Source organism: Nymphaea colorata, chromosome 3, assembly GCF_008831285.2.
Source record: "Nymphaea colorata isolate Beijing-Zhang1983 chromosome 3, ASM883128v2, whole genome shotgun sequence".
Lineage (NCBI taxonomy): Eukaryota > Viridiplantae > Streptophyta > Magnoliopsida > Nymphaeales > Nymphaeaceae > Nymphaea > Nymphaea colorata.
Genome location: NC_045140.1, coordinates 24,766,970 through 24,783,611, shown reverse-complemented (window position 1 = coordinate 24,783,611; position 16,642 = coordinate 24,766,970). Strand labels below are relative to the sequence as shown.

At 38.9% G+C, this 16,642-nt stretch overlaps 3 protein-coding genes across 3 annotated transcripts; 2 read left to right on the top strand and 1 right to left on the bottom strand.

Moving 5' to 3' along the window:
• The first annotated feature begins 503 nt into the window (after positions 1-503).
• Positions 504-4,546, top strand: LOC116249590 (cytochrome c1-2, heme protein, mitochondrial-like). Its single transcript, XM_031622726.2, has 7 exons — positions 504-704; positions 1,994-2,181; positions 2,459-2,738; positions 2,838-2,909; positions 2,992-3,108; positions 3,838-3,903; positions 3,987-4,546. Exons 1-7 carry the CDS (start codon positions 594-596, stop codon positions 4,101-4,103), a joined length of 951 nt encoding a protein of 316 aa, XP_031478586.1. The 5' UTR covers positions 504-593; the 3' UTR covers positions 4,104-4,546.
• Positions 4,547-5,881: 1,335 nt separating this feature from the next.
• LOC116249511 (NADH dehydrogenase [ubiquinone] iron-sulfur protein 4, mitochondrial) lies at positions 5,882-14,917 on the top strand. The gene is made up of 5 exons (XM_031622625.1): positions 5,882-6,081; positions 7,097-7,185; positions 12,679-12,808; positions 14,052-14,081; positions 14,703-14,917. Exons 1-5 carry the CDS (start codon positions 5,929-5,931, stop codon positions 14,757-14,759), a joined length of 459 nt encoding a protein of 152 aa, XP_031478485.1. The 5' UTR covers positions 5,882-5,928; the 3' UTR covers positions 14,760-14,917.
• LOC116249510 (uncharacterized) lies at positions 14,091-16,103 on the bottom strand. The gene is made up of 2 exons (XM_031622624.2): positions 15,014-16,103; positions 14,091-14,401 (listed from the first exon to the last, which is right to left on the bottom strand). Coding segments are annotated over exons 1-2 (1,092 nt in total). The 3' UTR covers positions 14,091-14,399.
• Positions 16,104-16,642: the final 539 nt, after the last annotated feature.

The window sequence follows — 16,642 nt, the reverse complement described above, 5'->3', positions numbered from 1 at the left end:
GGAGATGGATTTGCATGGAATTCATTAAGGTTGGCGTCGAATCGAGTGCTCAAAGGGTACCCACTACTCGGCCGGACCGGAGCTTGAAAAAAGGGCATTCGGGCTTAATGCTCGAGTGAACCCATTAAGATTTTTTTAATATATATTTTATTAGTTTTTATATATAAATATAATATTTTATTATAAATAATTATATTTATGTATTATTTTATACTAAAAATATATATATTTAAATTTAATCAGCCAAACTCGAACAAGTTTTAAGTGTTCGGTCAAACTCGAGCCTGACTAGGATCGGCCCCGTGTTCAAGACTCGAGTCAAGTGGGGCTCGGCTTCATTTTTCCACCACCGTCCATCAATCTGATGGACGGCATCCGTAGAAACGAGTGGCTCACATCCAGGCGCCATTGGGTGGGTGGGTTCTGCCGCCCACCATCAAGATGAACGGCGGATAAGATCGCCACCCGGGCGATTTACGGTCGGACGCATCCGTGACCTGAACCTCGCCCTCGCTCTTCTGCTGACTGGTCGCCGTCTCTCCCTTCGTCTGGGAGCGCAATCTCTCTCCCTCTCGAGATCTCCCCCGGCGACGATGAACTCATCAAGGATGATGGGGCTGTGCCGGGCACTCGCAAACGGTTTTGGCCGGTCTTCTTACTCCTCCTCTCGCGGTCTTTGCTCTGAAACGGCGGGAATCCGACCTGTAAGAAATCTGCTTCCCTCTCCTTTAACGCCGTTCTTTCTCCGTTATCTCCCCCGGCATTTTCTTTAGATATCCTGGAAGTATGGATTGCGGCAGAACTTAGAAATATACCAATGCCCTACTGTGACAATTCCGCAATAAAGTTTAGCGCTTAGTTGTGTCGTTGTTGTGGTTATATCCTGTTGACTACCACCAATCTTTTGGGAAATACACGTTTTCGGTGATCATGAATTGCTCTGTTTGGTCTCTGGCACAAAAGTCTGTCAACGACGAATTGCTTTGGGGATTGGGACTTAGTTGCTAGCGATCACGCTTTTCGCATAGATGGTTGGAGCAGTACCGATCGGCACCATCAGATAGGAATGAACTGGAGTTCTGCTTTTAGAATTCGTTCTTGTGGTTTCTTGCTCCAAGAGAATCGTGAAGTTAACGGAGTTATTGTCTCAAGGATATAAATCTCAATTATCGACCTCGTAGATCATCGGCCTTCTTAAGTCTGCTGTGCGGTCTTAGATTCTTAATGAGTTGGAGGGCTGCTGTATTCGGATGCCATTATTGCACAAAAATACATCCGTATTGGAGAGCTTGCCCGCCTCGATGTCTTCCATGTGTTTCTCGTGAGTGTTCCTTGTCTTACATTCCTTTCTCAGGAGCCATTTCAAAACTAGAAGCTCAATTTCTTGTCATGCACTATGTATCACATGGGATTCTTGATTTCTAGACGCAGGGAACGGTTCCCATCTAATATGTAGTTCCGATGTCGAAACACAGTGGCAACATTGCATGGGAACCACGGTTTCATTGAACACTGAAAGGGGAAGCGTATTGAGCCTTAAGTGTGGTGCTTCCAGTGATACCAATGTTAAGGTTAGCAGTCCGTCAACTACAATGAAGATCCCACTTCATATTTCCTAATGCAGCCTGGAAAGGATACCATTCTGCAAAATTAAGAAGGTTCATTTTTTTTTTCTTGTAAAGGAAAATGTGCTTAAATTATGCTTAGGGTTCCAGGACTAATGACGTCCATTTAGTAAGTAAATAAGATTACAAGAGCCAAGATCTTGCAGGTTTTCGTATTTTGAAACCAATCAAGGGGTAGTCTTGCCCTTTTTACTCCTAAGACCTAAGGCAGCATATGTACTCTCATATCTTTGTTTTTGTGATTATAATTTACTTCGAATTGAAGAAGCTGATTAGAATGCGTTTGTATAAGAAACATTACAAAACCAAAAAGCGAAGGTGCAGCTTGCAAGTCTTTCCAGTTCTCTCATTTTCATGTTATAACTCAGGAACAAGATGGTGCCCGGTCTGCTGGTGCAAAGTTGCTTGGAGCTTGGTCATTCCTTGGAGCAGGAATTTCTGGACTTCTTAGTGCTGCAAGTTTGGCATCTGCTGGAGATGAGGCAGAGCATGGTTTAGAATGTCCAAATTATCCTTGGCCACACAAGGGGATACTTAGTTCCTACGACCATGCATCGTAAGGCAATGCTTATGTCTTTGTTGGTTCTGCAACACCTTTTGGAAAAGATAGGAAAAAAAAAAGATTGTCCTGAAAAATATGTTTACATTTTGTTGAAAGACCATTGTTGTTAATATTTTGTCAATATGTAGACATGCCAATTAAAATGCTGCGAAATACATGTACTTTTTCTAATTGGCCACTTCATTTGAAGTTTTTTTAATACGAAGTACGTTAGGATCACTCTTCATACTTGTGTACTGATAATTGTTACTGTCGAGCATGCCAATTGTAGGATTCGACGAGGTCACCAAGTTTACCAGCAAGTCTGTGCTTCTTGTCATTCAATGTCTTTGGTTTCATATCGTGACCTTGTCGGTGTGGCATATACTGAGGAGGAAACAAAAGCCATGGCAGCTGAGATTGAAGTGGTCGATGGCCCAAATGATGAAGGTGAAATGTTTACCCGACCTGGCAAGTTAAGTGATCGGTTTCCCCAGCCATACGCTAATGAACAAGCTGCAAGATTTGCTAACGGTGGGGCCTATCCCCCAGACCTGAGCCTCATTACAAAGGTGTGAGTTTGTCGCTATGATACTTTAAATAGCCTACTGAGAATTTTTAACTTTTATAAAAAGGAAAAATGAAAATCAATTCCTGTCATGTTACTTTAGGCACGGCACAATGGGCAGAATTATGTTTTTGCTCTTCTCACTGGCTACCGTGATCCACCAGCAGGCGTAGTGGTAACTATCAGTAGCATAGTGCTTCTTTTGGTCATGCATTTCTTTACACTTGTCAGTCATGATATTTGTATTGTAATTATAGATTCGAGAAGGCCTACATTATAATCCTTACTTCCCTGGTGGTGCAATAGCTATGCCTAAAATGCTCATTGATGGAGCGGTTGAATATGAAGACGGTACACTTGCAACTGAAGCGCAGGTACAGTTCGGTCCTTCATGGCATTCTATCATTCTATGAAGGCCCTTGTTTTCTCGAGCAATTTTTTTGGTTGATTAAACCATTTCTTCTTGATATCCATCTGATGCAGATGTTACTGCAATTTACTCTATGTAGATTTGGACTTCCCATTAAAATCAATTATTAATGTTTTTTTTTCTTTTGCAATCTAGCTCTATAGATATGATCTTAAGGGTGATTTGGTGAGAAACATATATTAAGTTAGTTTTTTTTTTACTTTAATATATTTTCTAATAATTGAGAAATAAATGGCTCTTATAACATCAAAATAATTTCAACATTTGATTTTAGATCAGTGTTGAGAGAAAAACAAGGAGAAAAACATATACTAGATAACAAAATGCTGTTACTTTTTTTTTTTTTTCTGAACCACTGATCTGGAAAAGGGCAAGAACGGAGTTTCCTTATCCATTTAGCATCTAAGTGTCTAGCATCTACCAGTTTATATATATATATATATGGAGATAGAGAAATAAAGTTCGAGTTCTAGGGCATGACTTCCAGATGGAAACTCACAAATTGGATTTGACATACCTAATTCTGGCAGTAAACAGACTATTTCCAAATTTCCAGGTTTTAGGTTTACTTTCACATGTGATGGCGGATCTCTTGCATATACATGACCTGTTGTTTTTCGTTTTTGAAACTATGAAGTTTTGGACTGACTTACGGTTGCTGAATGTTTTTTAGATGGGAAAAGATGTGGTCGCATTCTTAGCGTGGGCAGCAGAACCTGAGATGGAAGAGCGAAAATTGGTACATCTGTTGGCTTACTATTGTTGGTCTTAGCTTTTATTCTTCACATTGATCTCACTACCGCTGTACTTCTTCCTTTTCAGATGGGCTTCAAGTGGATATTTGTCCTGTCACTAGCCCTTCTTCAGGCTGCATATTACCGTCGACTTAGATGGTCAGTGCTGAAGTCGCGAAAGCTTATTGTTGATGTGGTCAACTGATCACGTTCTTGGAAAGATTTTTGAGGGACTCAATCAGCAATAACGAGATCTATTGATGTGCAATTTCCTATTACCCTATTGTTCATTGACTAGCAACTTTGGGTATACGCGTGCAAAGAATTTTGATTCTTGACGACATTGTGCCTTCTCCAAGTGTCACATGAATTACTGAATGTGAACGGGAAGGCAGAAGGCTCCAGTTTTCCCATGAGATATGTATACTTCAATTTTGTCCTCCAAGAATAAAAGTTACTGAGGCAGAAATTTTGCCATGGTAGCTGCCCAACTGTAAGCGTCTTCAGCTGGTATATGTGTTTTAACATTGATGGTGCCATATTTGGTTCTTGATGCAACATATGATCTTACATGTCCCACAAATTGAACAGGGAACTATTCAAATGGAGTGGATGAGTAACATGCATGTTTAAACCATTTTTCTCTCTTGTAACGGTGTCACTTGATCTTCTCCTGAATCATCCACGCATAAATGGGGAGGAAAGGTCGTGTTTTTCTTTCAATTAAACGATGAGATCAACGGGTAACATGTTACCAGAATATTTCCTTATTTCTCCTAGTGTTATTTGACAGGTCACCTGATATTACAGGTTAATTATAAAACAAAAGGAAGACTATCATATTTTTCAATTCAACAGACAATGATATGCCATGTCTCTAGTATCAGCATGATGTCGGAAGCAAGCCAAAAATATGGAGGAATTGCCAATCAATGTCATTGACCATCGACGATATTGAGTTATAATGCTTAGTTAATCAACAAAAGCTCTATTAAGCAAAGTTGAAGTTAGGTTCTGAAGGTCAGATAAGGTCAATACTTCAATACCCAAAGTGCCACCTTCACATAATCTGCTAATTCTTTGCCAACTTCCAGCTACCACTGCAGGTGGTAAGAGAAAAATATAAAAGATAGCGAACACTCTGGATCAAATCTCAACTCATGTTATTGTCCTTGTAAAACTGTGTGGTTAGGTTTTCTTTCAATTCAATCGGTAAAAAATGTTTTCTACCATCTAGTTGTGGAACTACATGTATATCATTCTCAAGCTTATTGGTTTGGTGATAACCTCAGCTCTGCCAATAGAAATCAGGTAGCTATCGGTTATAGGGGATAGATCGGATTCGGGTCACATTCAGAATTCGACTTAATTGGAATATGGATCGAACTAGCACAAGTCTGCCATTCATATGTAACACAACCAGGTCAGATTTTTATCAGATAGCGGACTCACACAGCTTTAATTGTGAAGCTGTATACTGAATCTGCAGTAATCAAATACAGATCTTTTTACTAAATAGATTTGAAATCAGATCAGGATCGTGTAAGTTCGTTTTGACAAAAGAAATTGCCACCTAATTATCAGATTTGGCAATAAGAAACTGCCTGTTATCATATTCCAACGGGTCTCTGGCTAGGCGTGTAAATAATGTCACACTCCGATTCGATTGCAAGTATTACCAAGTGTAATCAAGTTTTTTCCATGGATTTTGGAGTCATGGAGTTCCTTTAAAATTGATCCAATAACAATTACACCGTACTTTTCTTCCGTGCAATCAAACAAACGATGTAGCCGGATGGATCGACCGCTAATTGGATCTTATTTTCATACCAAACCCGGAGGCAGTGACTGAAATGCCTTTTAGCTTTTTTTTTTTTCACTTTTCCACTGCAATATCAGAAAACGTCTGTGGGCTTCTGAAAATAGCCAAAAATTCAGGCGGTTTTCGGATGTTTTCAGGGGTCGATATAAGTCGTCCCGTTCTCCTTCCCCTGGGAAGGACCCAAGGAGGAAGAGAGGGAGAGAGCGAGATGGCGAGCGCGCTTCGACGACGCGTCTCGTCTCAATTTGTTCCTGCGTATCGGTTGTGGTATAGATCCTTCTCAGCCGACTCTTTGGTGGAGTTCAAGCCCGGCGAGGTTGGGATCGTTTCCGGCATTCCTGAAGAGCATCTCCGGAGAAGGGTAAATCCCCAACAATTACTTAGTTATGGCTCTCATCTTTTGTTTCCCCTTTTCCTCTGTTTTCCTGATAGATTATTGGGCAAGAACTTACTAGTTTAATCTTGGATCATATTGCCAATCTGAAATAGTAGTTTCTTCGCAGTTGATGGACAGTTTTACTGATTTGGTTCCTTTGGGATTTATTAAGGTTATTAAAAATAATAAGGGTGTGCTAATTACTTCACCATTGTCCTTCACTTTGTTAAATTTGGACAGAAATGTGTTGTGCGGCTTGGTGATGGATATTGCGGACTGAAATTCATGGTTAAACTGAAAATTGTTTTCGTACATGGGTATTTCGGTAGACCTGTAATGGGCTCCATGTGGAGAATTTTTGTAGTTGCCGGTTGCGATGAGTTTCTTTTCAATCTTCCAGTGTTGTGTGTAATGGAAGTTCCGAGTACTTTTGGATGATTGACCGCCTACTGTTTATGACCGTTGCTTCTAGGATGTTGAGTTCTATGTAAGATGAGCTGATTCGGACGTGAGGACTCTGGATTTTGCCATTGATTAGTGAGAGGTTTAATCTTCAGTTGTAAAATCATTTTTACACTTTTATGTATGAGTTTATGTGAAAAAGTATCAGATGAAGTTTAAATTTAAGTTTTTCTTGTTAAGAAAACGGATAAGGATGGATCATAAGGGCATATGAACAACTTTCATTAGTTAAGTGTGACAGTGGAATATAAAGACAAAGAAATGTATGGCAGTTAGAAAATTAACACTTTTATGTATGAGTTTATGTAAAAAAGATTCAGATGAAGTTTAAATTTAAGTTTTTCTCGTTAAGAAAACGGATAAGGATGGATCATAAGGGCATATGAACAACTTTCAGGGGAATATAAAGACAAAGAAATGTATGGCAGTTAGAAAATTATGTATGAAATGCAATGTCGTAAGTTGGGCCTTATGTCATACGTCAAAAGGGTCTACCAGGAAAGGCATCTTTTTTTCACTGTTTTGTTTCTATATGCAGGTTGTCATTTATTCACCTGCTCGCACTGCCACTCAGCAAGGTTCAGGAAAAGTTGGAAGGTGGAAAATCAACTTCTTGTCAACGCAAAAGTAAGTTATGGTGGTCCTTTCTTTCCAACAGCAGCATGTTCACATGTTTTGCAGGATCCTGCTGTCTTCCCGATGGTTATTGTCATAGGGAAGACAGTGTTAATGACTTCCGCTACAAAGCCTGCCAGGGAGATATCCCCAATATTTATTACCAAAAAATGGCTATGTAGTATGTACAATGTACAAAAACGTAAGGGGGAAAACAGCCTACAAAATCAAGGCAGTGCATCCCAATTAAGCTTGCCTCATAAGCAGCTGCTCATACTTTCTTGGCTCAATGTAGCTCATCGGCCTCAAACTTCATAGACAGCGTCAAGCTCTTGGATGCATGCCATGGCATGTGAGCCATACAAATGTTGAATGTGAGATTTCTATACATACGTCAACTAGCTAGGAAGAAAAAAGCAGTATGCCATGGTCAATGTACACTTCTATTCACTTACAGAATTTCATTTAGTGTAGGAATAGGAAAACCCTCGAGACACTTGTCAATACTAAATAACTAGTGGACTTGGAGAGTTGTATGATATATATATATATATATATATATATATATATATATATATATATATATATATATATATATATATATATATATATATATATATATATGTATGTGTGTGATCTGTAGAAACCACACCGTTAGGTCAGGGACAAAAAGCAGACCCTTTAATTTTTTGCTAAAAAATTATTTTAAATAAAATATAAACATCCTTATATATTTATGAAAAGTATTTTGATATAAAACATGCTTTATTTTAAATTTTTTTTATGAAAAATATTGATTTATGTTATGGGAGGCATTCATTTTTGCTTATATAAAAACACGATTAAAGTCCAAAAATTGATCAACTTAATATATATTTTGCAGTAACCTATTCTTTAGATCATATCGGTAAGGTTAGATTGCGATATTTTCAAAAATATCACGATATTGTGGCTATAATAAGACATACATACATACACGCATACATATATGATTCTAGAAGAATTCATATCGTGTGAAAACTGGAGACCTTTGAAGAAATTTTTAAGCAGAAATATGTGCTGCTACTGATGTGGAAAACTGGCAGATAACCATCACATGAAAGTAACACAGAAGTATAAGATGAAGTGACACCCTATAACACCTTAAATCGATTAATAGCAAAAGCATGGAATTTGCCTTACAACTAGGTGCTGTAAGGGTTGAAAAGGTTAGTGTTTCACTGAAAAAACAAAACTTCCTAGTTTGACAACAAGGCTTACGAAATCAACCATCAACCTTCTCGCAGTTCACAATGATTCTCCAATACCAAGAGTTCTATATCACTATCTTGTCACTTAGCTTGCAAGGATTATAGCTATTGTATACTATGTACTTGCTTTCTGGTCAAAGTGGATGTTGCATCTATGCTAGATTGGTAACTGCAAATAAATGCAAGTTTTTCCATAGTTTGGAGAAGTATAGTATAATGAAGTGCAATATGTCTCTTCCTACCAAATCTGAGTATCAGAGGAGATTCTTGAGCTATCAACTTATGCACGTGTGATGTGACTGATACTTACATATGGTCCTTTTCTTCTGCAATACTTAATTGATACAGTGTTCTTGAAGATTAAGCAAACATGATATGAAAAGCTGTAAAAGTTTGTGGTGCCTAAACATTAGCTGCTGTTTGTTTATAGATCGGAACCTACTATGAGATTGAAATTACTAAAGGAATTTGACTGATCCTATTTTATGGTGGCCACCACTGCCTTCATTCAGCAGAAAGAGAAGAAGGAACAGAGATGAGTATATGAACGAACTGTAGCCACCTGCCAAATCCCATTTAAGTATATATATCTAACATTACACATATTTACATGGACTTAAAAGTTCTTGAAACAAAAATGGTAATACTGCCACTACATGCAGTATACAATAAAATCACTTATAACATCAAACTATTGGATCTTGATCCAACCCAGCTCCACATATGTCCCTCCTTTGAGTTGTTCATAGACTCTAATTTAATTGTGTATCTGAGAACCAAAATTACAGCTTCATGCAGGCAAGTTGCTGCCTGCAATCCAGATTGTGGACGTTTTTGGAGATAGCTCACCTCGCTAGATTAGGACTCTGAGCTATAGGCGCCACCCCATCTCCATTGGATCCTATCATTCATGGACTTTGCTAAGATCCTTCGATTTAGAAGCACCTTTTGATGGATAGCCTTAACACTAATGGTGAGGTTTAAACCTAGTAAGCCGGATATTTAGGCACTCATATACGAGGAAGGGGGTAGCAACTAGCAAGCAACAAAATGATTTAGGGAGTTGAAAATAAGCATAGACCCAGAGAGTCTCAAATAGGTCAACCTTTTCAATTGATTCTCTGATAGGAGGTTCCATTATTTTCTTAATGGGAGTTGTAGTTATGGGTTTATATGGTTCCAATGAACAAACATTAAATTTTGAAATTTGGGTTAATCGATAGTATCCCTGAACATGTTAACGACTTGGCTTTCGAGTGAAATGTGATGAGACTCGATTTGTTTGTCTTCAACCTTATTTCTGATAAAGTGTTGATATATCTCAAATCTCAATATATCTTGTGCGACTAACAAGGTTAAAAACAATGCTAATAATTTCTACTAGTCACACAATAGAAGAGACAAGGAAACTATTTTTTTGAAACCAGCCAAATTTTGAAAATACTATTCCCCCTTTCCTAAAAAAATTACTGGCTCTGCCCCTGGTTGATGATACTATATTCTTTTTGCGAACGTGGCATAATAAGATCTAAATGGGCTTGGCATCTCCCGGTAAGCAGGCTGAGATAGACAGATTCTATGATGCTCTTTTATCAATCATGAAGGAAATAGCTCAGATTGAAAACGGAAAGGCAGATATCCATAAAAATTGTACATAAAGGAAGGATGTAAATTAACTCACTAGAAGAAAGTAGCCTTCTTTTCAGCATAAGAATGTTCATGGGTTCACGCTTCCTAAACCAGCCAATAGGTGTTTGACCCATGTAGCTTCGGTTGTCCTAGCTGCCATAGACCTGTATTTGGCTTTTCTGCTAGATCTCGCTACAGCTTTTTGTTTTTTACTACTCTGTGAACCTTATTTTTTCTAATAAATATGCAATATTTAGAAATATATCTTTTTTTGTTTTATTGAGGTCTCATGCTCATTCTGCATGTATGTAAGTAACAAACCTACACAGTTCTTTGGCAAGTCAATTTCCTTGATAAACAAAACCATCTCCGATGATTCAAATATTTTAAAATTTCCTTCACAACATTGACATAGCCAACTCTTGGTACATGCATAAATTGAGACATTTGGTTAATGGGAATAGACTTAACAATTCTCTAATATCTAATTGGATCATCATGCAAGTCCCCTTCTTTAGACAACTGAAAATTTATGGAAAAAAATATCATAGCTAGCAGCCTAGCACAACTTTGGATTGAATGGTGTGTGCTTTTGATTTTTTATTTAGGATTGACTTGTAGTTCATTGTGCTGCATCTAGAACAAGATCTTTTTCCTTTCAAATATAAACTTGTCTAGAGAACCTCTGAATTCCTTCAAGCCTCACATCTTGTGATGCACTTGAAATTTTCTCAGTCACATCTTGTGATGAACCTCAACGTTTTGATATAGGTTCTATTTTTGTGGCAGTGATGTAGTTTCAGAATCCTATTTATCAATACAACATTTTTGGAAATCTTTATATGTTTGGTAACAGGATCATAGTTCTCCCTCTTTTATTTTTCTCCTTACTGGCACTCTTTCAATCACATTCTTGAGTCACAATTTCGTTCCTGCAATCAGACTTGCTAACACAGTATATATATTGAGTTATGGACTGAGTACTAAGAAAGAAAGCACTTCGAATATGTTGAGAAATTTCAGATTATAACCATGTTGCAGAATTTTATATTCAAGAAAAACAGAAATTGATCAGTCAATTCTGATCTATGGCCTGAATGGACAAGATTTTGAGGTTGAAACGTAATTTGATGTGATAACAGATGAGATTTCAGAACAAAGGTTTGCTGAAAAAGAAATGTAGTTGATTGGAGATTATTGATCTAGAAGGAAACAAATACGAGAAACGTAGTCTAGAAGAAAGTAGGAGGAAGCAAAGAGGAAAAAAGAGTTTCAGACCAGAAAGCGAGGAAAAGGAAAGACTAATTTTTCTGACTGGATGATCAAAGTTCGGATTTTTTGCTTATGAACCTTTTGGAAGAAAGCCCCAAGCTGGCTCCGATCCCATGAAAGAATGTAAAGGATAATAAATTATGGTGGGTACAACAGCTCTCGTTCAGCAGAAAGAAAAGGAACAGATAGGGCATAAAGGAACAGCTGCCGCGTTATACTGTGTGCCTTAATCCTGTTTTAAGTATATATATGATGTTACACAAAGAAAAGGAACGGATAGGGCATAAAGGAACAGTTGCCGCGTTATACTGTGTGCCCTAATCCCGTTTTACGTATATATATGATGTTACACATATTTTATATTTTCATGGACTTGAGAGTCGTTGAAACAAAAATAAATGGCAATACTGCTATTACACACATAGGATACAGTATAATCAGTCACAATTAGATACATATGGATCTTGATCCAACCATGGCCCAAATATTTCTTGGCAATTGTGAACCAAATAGGATCTGACAGAATACTGTTTATAAAACAAGAGAACTCTGTCTAGTCTATGATCTATTTTATCACTAAATAGGTTATTTTCATTTTTTTGATTTCAAATGTGCTACTTATATGGACAAACTATTTTGCATTTAGATATCTTCATTATGGTTATAGGTGTAAAAATGTGACTCCACTTTGTGGCCTTCATTATAGCATACACAATGAATAGAATTGCACTTTATACGAGAACTAGAAAAACAAATATGCAGCTCTACTTTTCATGATAATACATGTGCCCTGATGACCTTATTTGAAGGTGGTTGTTCTTCTTATACTAATTATGTGATCAGTAAATTGTTGGGTCTTTTTCTGGTTATGAATCTATGGTTCTTCCTATTCTAGTTAGACATTTTAAAATTCCAAAAAACATGGTCTCCCTTATATCTCTTTTGGATTTGAAGAAATTTATTTTCATCATCTTTTGGTGTTCTCTTTGCCTGGTATTGATGTAGTCTTTTCGAAGTATATGCACTGGTAGTCTAACTTAATTTTCTTAGCTGGTGAGACCTTTGTCTCTTAGATGTATACCAAAAAGCAAAAACAAAACAAACACCTCATTCTTTTATTGCATGAAGAAATCTCAAGACTGCTGGTTTCTGTTTTGTTGAATGCAATTGAAATAACATTGTGTATTTAATAGTATACTGTTTTAGCAATTTTCTTCCATAACTAAAATATGTTGCTAATGCCATGATTAAACTCAACATAGAACAGGTTGATCCCAAGTGCACCTGTAAAATATTTTTCCCCAGGTCTGTTGCTAAGAGTTGCTTGTATGATACTTTTGTCATTTTGATGAAGGTGGGAGAATCCTTTGATGGGATGGACATCTACTGGAGATCCATATGCCAACGTTGGGGATGCAGGATTTAGTTTCGATAGTGAAGAAGCTGCTAAAGCATTTGCTGAGAGACATGGCTGGGATTACACGGTGGGTTCATTTCCCAGCTTCTATGGTTAAAAGAACCTTTTCTTAGAATAAACTTTTGAGTTCGCCTTTGATTGAATTAGCTGTCTTGTCAAAAGAATATGTTCGATCAAATAGAATATATATATTCACACTTCACAGTGTATGTGGGCTAAGTAAATTTGAGGACTCTGTATAATAGTTGCTCCTAATCCGTATATATGTATGCATATAATGAAATATGTTAGTCCATATATATGTATATACATAATGAAATAAGTTATAAGGAGGTTGAGTATTTCAACATATGAAGAGGAATTTCTGCTATTAAACCAAACGCAAGATATGACCAGTTAGTTTTTGTCGTCTGTTGAACTCACTTTTGTATGCTCATGTAAATTAAATTCATTGCAGCAAAAAGATGCTTTTCATTCCCTGCAAGGAAAAAAAAAAATAAAGTGCCAAAATTTATTTAGCCATTTCTGGCGTCAATGATGATGCTTGTACATTTTTTCCACATCTTTTGATAATATCCAAGATCGAATTCATGTTGGTACATGCACGTGCTCTTAACATGGTAAAATTAGAGATTGGTTGATTGGTCGATTCATCTTTTTCATTGTGTAACATTTAAAGGTATGAACTGTCTGGACAGCCATCAACTTGTTTGGTCTAGGTGTGTCTTAAATGATCAGTTCGCATGTTCTGTGGTTGCTCTTTCTGTGTTCCATGATTAGTTAATCGTAGCAAGTATATGCGATATCATTCGTGCCAGAGTATGATCCTATGTAAATCTCTTTTAGTGTTAAACCTAACAGTCTCCTTTCAAACTTGTTGCTTAGCTTTTGGAAAGATTGTGTTGTCACCTCAACTTCTGTGGAATTCCGCCAATTAATTCAATTACAAATGTATATCATGAATTTTGCTCTGGATTGGGTGAAGGTCCAAACGAATATCTGACCAAAATTTAATTCGTGCTCTTTAAAAGTTTAAATTACCTTGTCTTTCCCCATTTACAGGTCATACCAAATACTACTTTTTTTTAACTTGATTTGATCGTAAAAAAGTCTTCTAGTGACTGTTGCGGGTTATGACCGATCAATTAATATTACCAAACCCGTTAGTCCCTCTATCAACTTAAAGGTCTTCGGGATTTCTGGAAAGCAATCATAATTTTTTTTTATCCTGAATTAGTTGACCATGTCATTCATCTTTTCGCAATTAATCTTGTCTACTTTAGATCTGATTTTCAGACTATTCTATGCAGGTAAAGAAGCGCCACACACCGGTTTTGAAGGTACTTTATCACCTTCTCCACAGAAAATTGCTTTTTGCTGAGAAACTGATGATGCTCATAAACTCATAATTGTTTAGTGGACACAATATTTGTCATCTGAAGTATTTTTTTCTCATTTGACACCTCCAATAATGCGAATACAAAGAAATTTCCAAATTCTGCGTGCTTGACACAAATGGACATACTGCGTGCTCGTAATCACGATTTCTGTCGTAATAAGTATCGAATACTGCAATGCTGGCGTTGCAGATATATGGTGATCAGTCTTACCGTCCTCTGATCCCGTAATTTTGATCACGATCACAATCACACGACATATCCTGCAATAGAAGATAGTCCAATGAGTAAATAAGAAGCTAGAATTACAGGAGATGCTTAATGTCGTTCGGGCTTTGGTTGCTGTCAAGTTTGTATCTTTATTGGCTTTCCTTTTTTTCTTTTATTAACGGAACTGGTTATTGAGAGCACCATCGGCCGCATAAACATGCACAGTAGCGGCGATGAAAGTGCACTATGGATGCATTACAATTAAAATCCAATATAGAACGACGTACTTGCATTTGGAATTTTTGCTCATGAATCATTAAGCATATTTACCTATTGAGCTTGCCATGGATGCAGGTGAAGTCTTACGCAGACAACTTCAAGTGGAAAGGACCGGCCAACCCTGAGGACTGAGTGGAGACTTTTAGGTCTTCCGTTTCTGTTGAATTCATGAACGTATTTCATTTTCTTATTTGCTGTTTTGTTCTCGTCATATTTCTAGTTCTCACTTAGTATGGCGAACAAGCGAGCTTTCAAAGAACTGGCTGAATGGAATAAAAACGTGTTTTATATCTGGGGAAAAAAGAAAAAGAAAGTTGGCTACTTGTATTTCCACCGCTGAGTATGGTATATACAGATGCCCAGGTACAAGATCGCGCTTTACTTACAACTAGCATCGCAGGCTTCGCTAGTTACATGAAATCTCCATGTGAAGAGATAGTCCTTAGACTCGCAAGAGAGTCTAGTGACATTGCATGCAGCGGCGGTGGAGCCCTTCTGCCCATTATTCTCCCACTCTATCTTCACTGTGCATGAGAATGCATTTGAAGAGTCGGGCAATGGGCAATCCGCGAGAAGCAGCATCACCTCACCGCTGATCCTCTTCGCTGCCGGCCTCAGCTTCCCATGTCCAGCTACCATGGAGTCCAGCCAAGAGCATTCTGGTTGGCCCACCAGTTCCTTGTAGGCCGAATTCGCCAACCTGACCCTGTTGTTGGAATCAGACACAACAGCAGGAAGGGCTTCCGACTCCATCTCTTCTTCTACTTCCTCTGGCCTTTTGCACGCAGGAACAGCGGAAGCCCCAGCGTCCGACTCGCATATGCTCCTCACGCTAATGGTGGAGCCAACCGGCTTCACCGGCTGAGGCGCTATCACTTGCCCATGGCTCGTCCCTCCGGGGCTTGATGGTGCCTGCAGTTTCTGCAGCAGATCTTTCTCCTCTGCTGCTGCATGTTCAAACTTGTGGTTTTGATTGGAAGAGGCCATGTCTGTGAGGTTCGTAAGCACTGATTCATGCAGAGGCACGATAGAAGATGGAAAAGGCAAGAACGAGAGGTTGAAGAAATTAGGGGCAGGGGAAGTTGTTGGGCTTTTCAACTTGCTAACGAAACCTAGATTTCCAAAGGCAAAGCCAGCAAGGTTGTGGTGAAAGCCTTGCAAAGTAAGATCCAAAGTAGTGATTGTAGGAAGGGAAGCGGCCCCTACTAGTTGGATTTTTGCCTTCTTGGTTCTAGGAGAAGCGAGGAAGTTGGTTCTTCTTTTCCTGCCTCTCCTGGGCTTGCTTATGAGAAGGGACTGAGCTGATGCCGGAGGGAGGCCCATGAGGCAAGGGAGGAGGTTATTGTCTGTGATGGGAGAGGTGTCCCCATTGTGGGGTTGGGATACTTGGGGCTTAGGGGCAATAGGTCTATACCTTGCCATAATCTGCTCTGCTTTCGACGGTGCTGGAACTATGTCAAAGGGGTGAACCATCATGGATAGTGATCGGGGACTCAGGTGCCCTACAGAGGGTGTATGAAGGGGTAGTGGAGGAGGAAGGGGAAAGGCAGGGCCGCCCTTTAACCGCTAACCCTGCAAAGGAGGGAGGCATGCAGTTGGTGTGGAGGTGCCCATACGCGGCTCTTTTAGTATGATCACTAGGGCTGGCAGCCAATGGCAGGAGGCCAGGAAAGTGGAGCCATGGTGGTCTCGATGGAGGCACGTGTTGGCGCCATGGCGATCTCAACGGCGGCACGTGTGGGGTCCTCTACACGTGCTGGTCAACTACGGAAGGCTGGCAGAGGTGAGGTTCAGCTGGCAACCGATAGGAGGGGTGGGTTCAGGTTTCGCGTGCCAAGTTTCTTCCCTGGTTGCATAGCATTACAAATCAACAGGCGACACGTCTTGTCTTGTATCATCGAGGAGTTCGGATTCGATGGGCGCGTCGGGGATCCAGTAAAAGTGTCAGGGACTGCCCCAGAGGCCCTTGTCCCGTGCCCGTGGGAAAGTAAGTCTCAATTAATGACGTCTTTGGC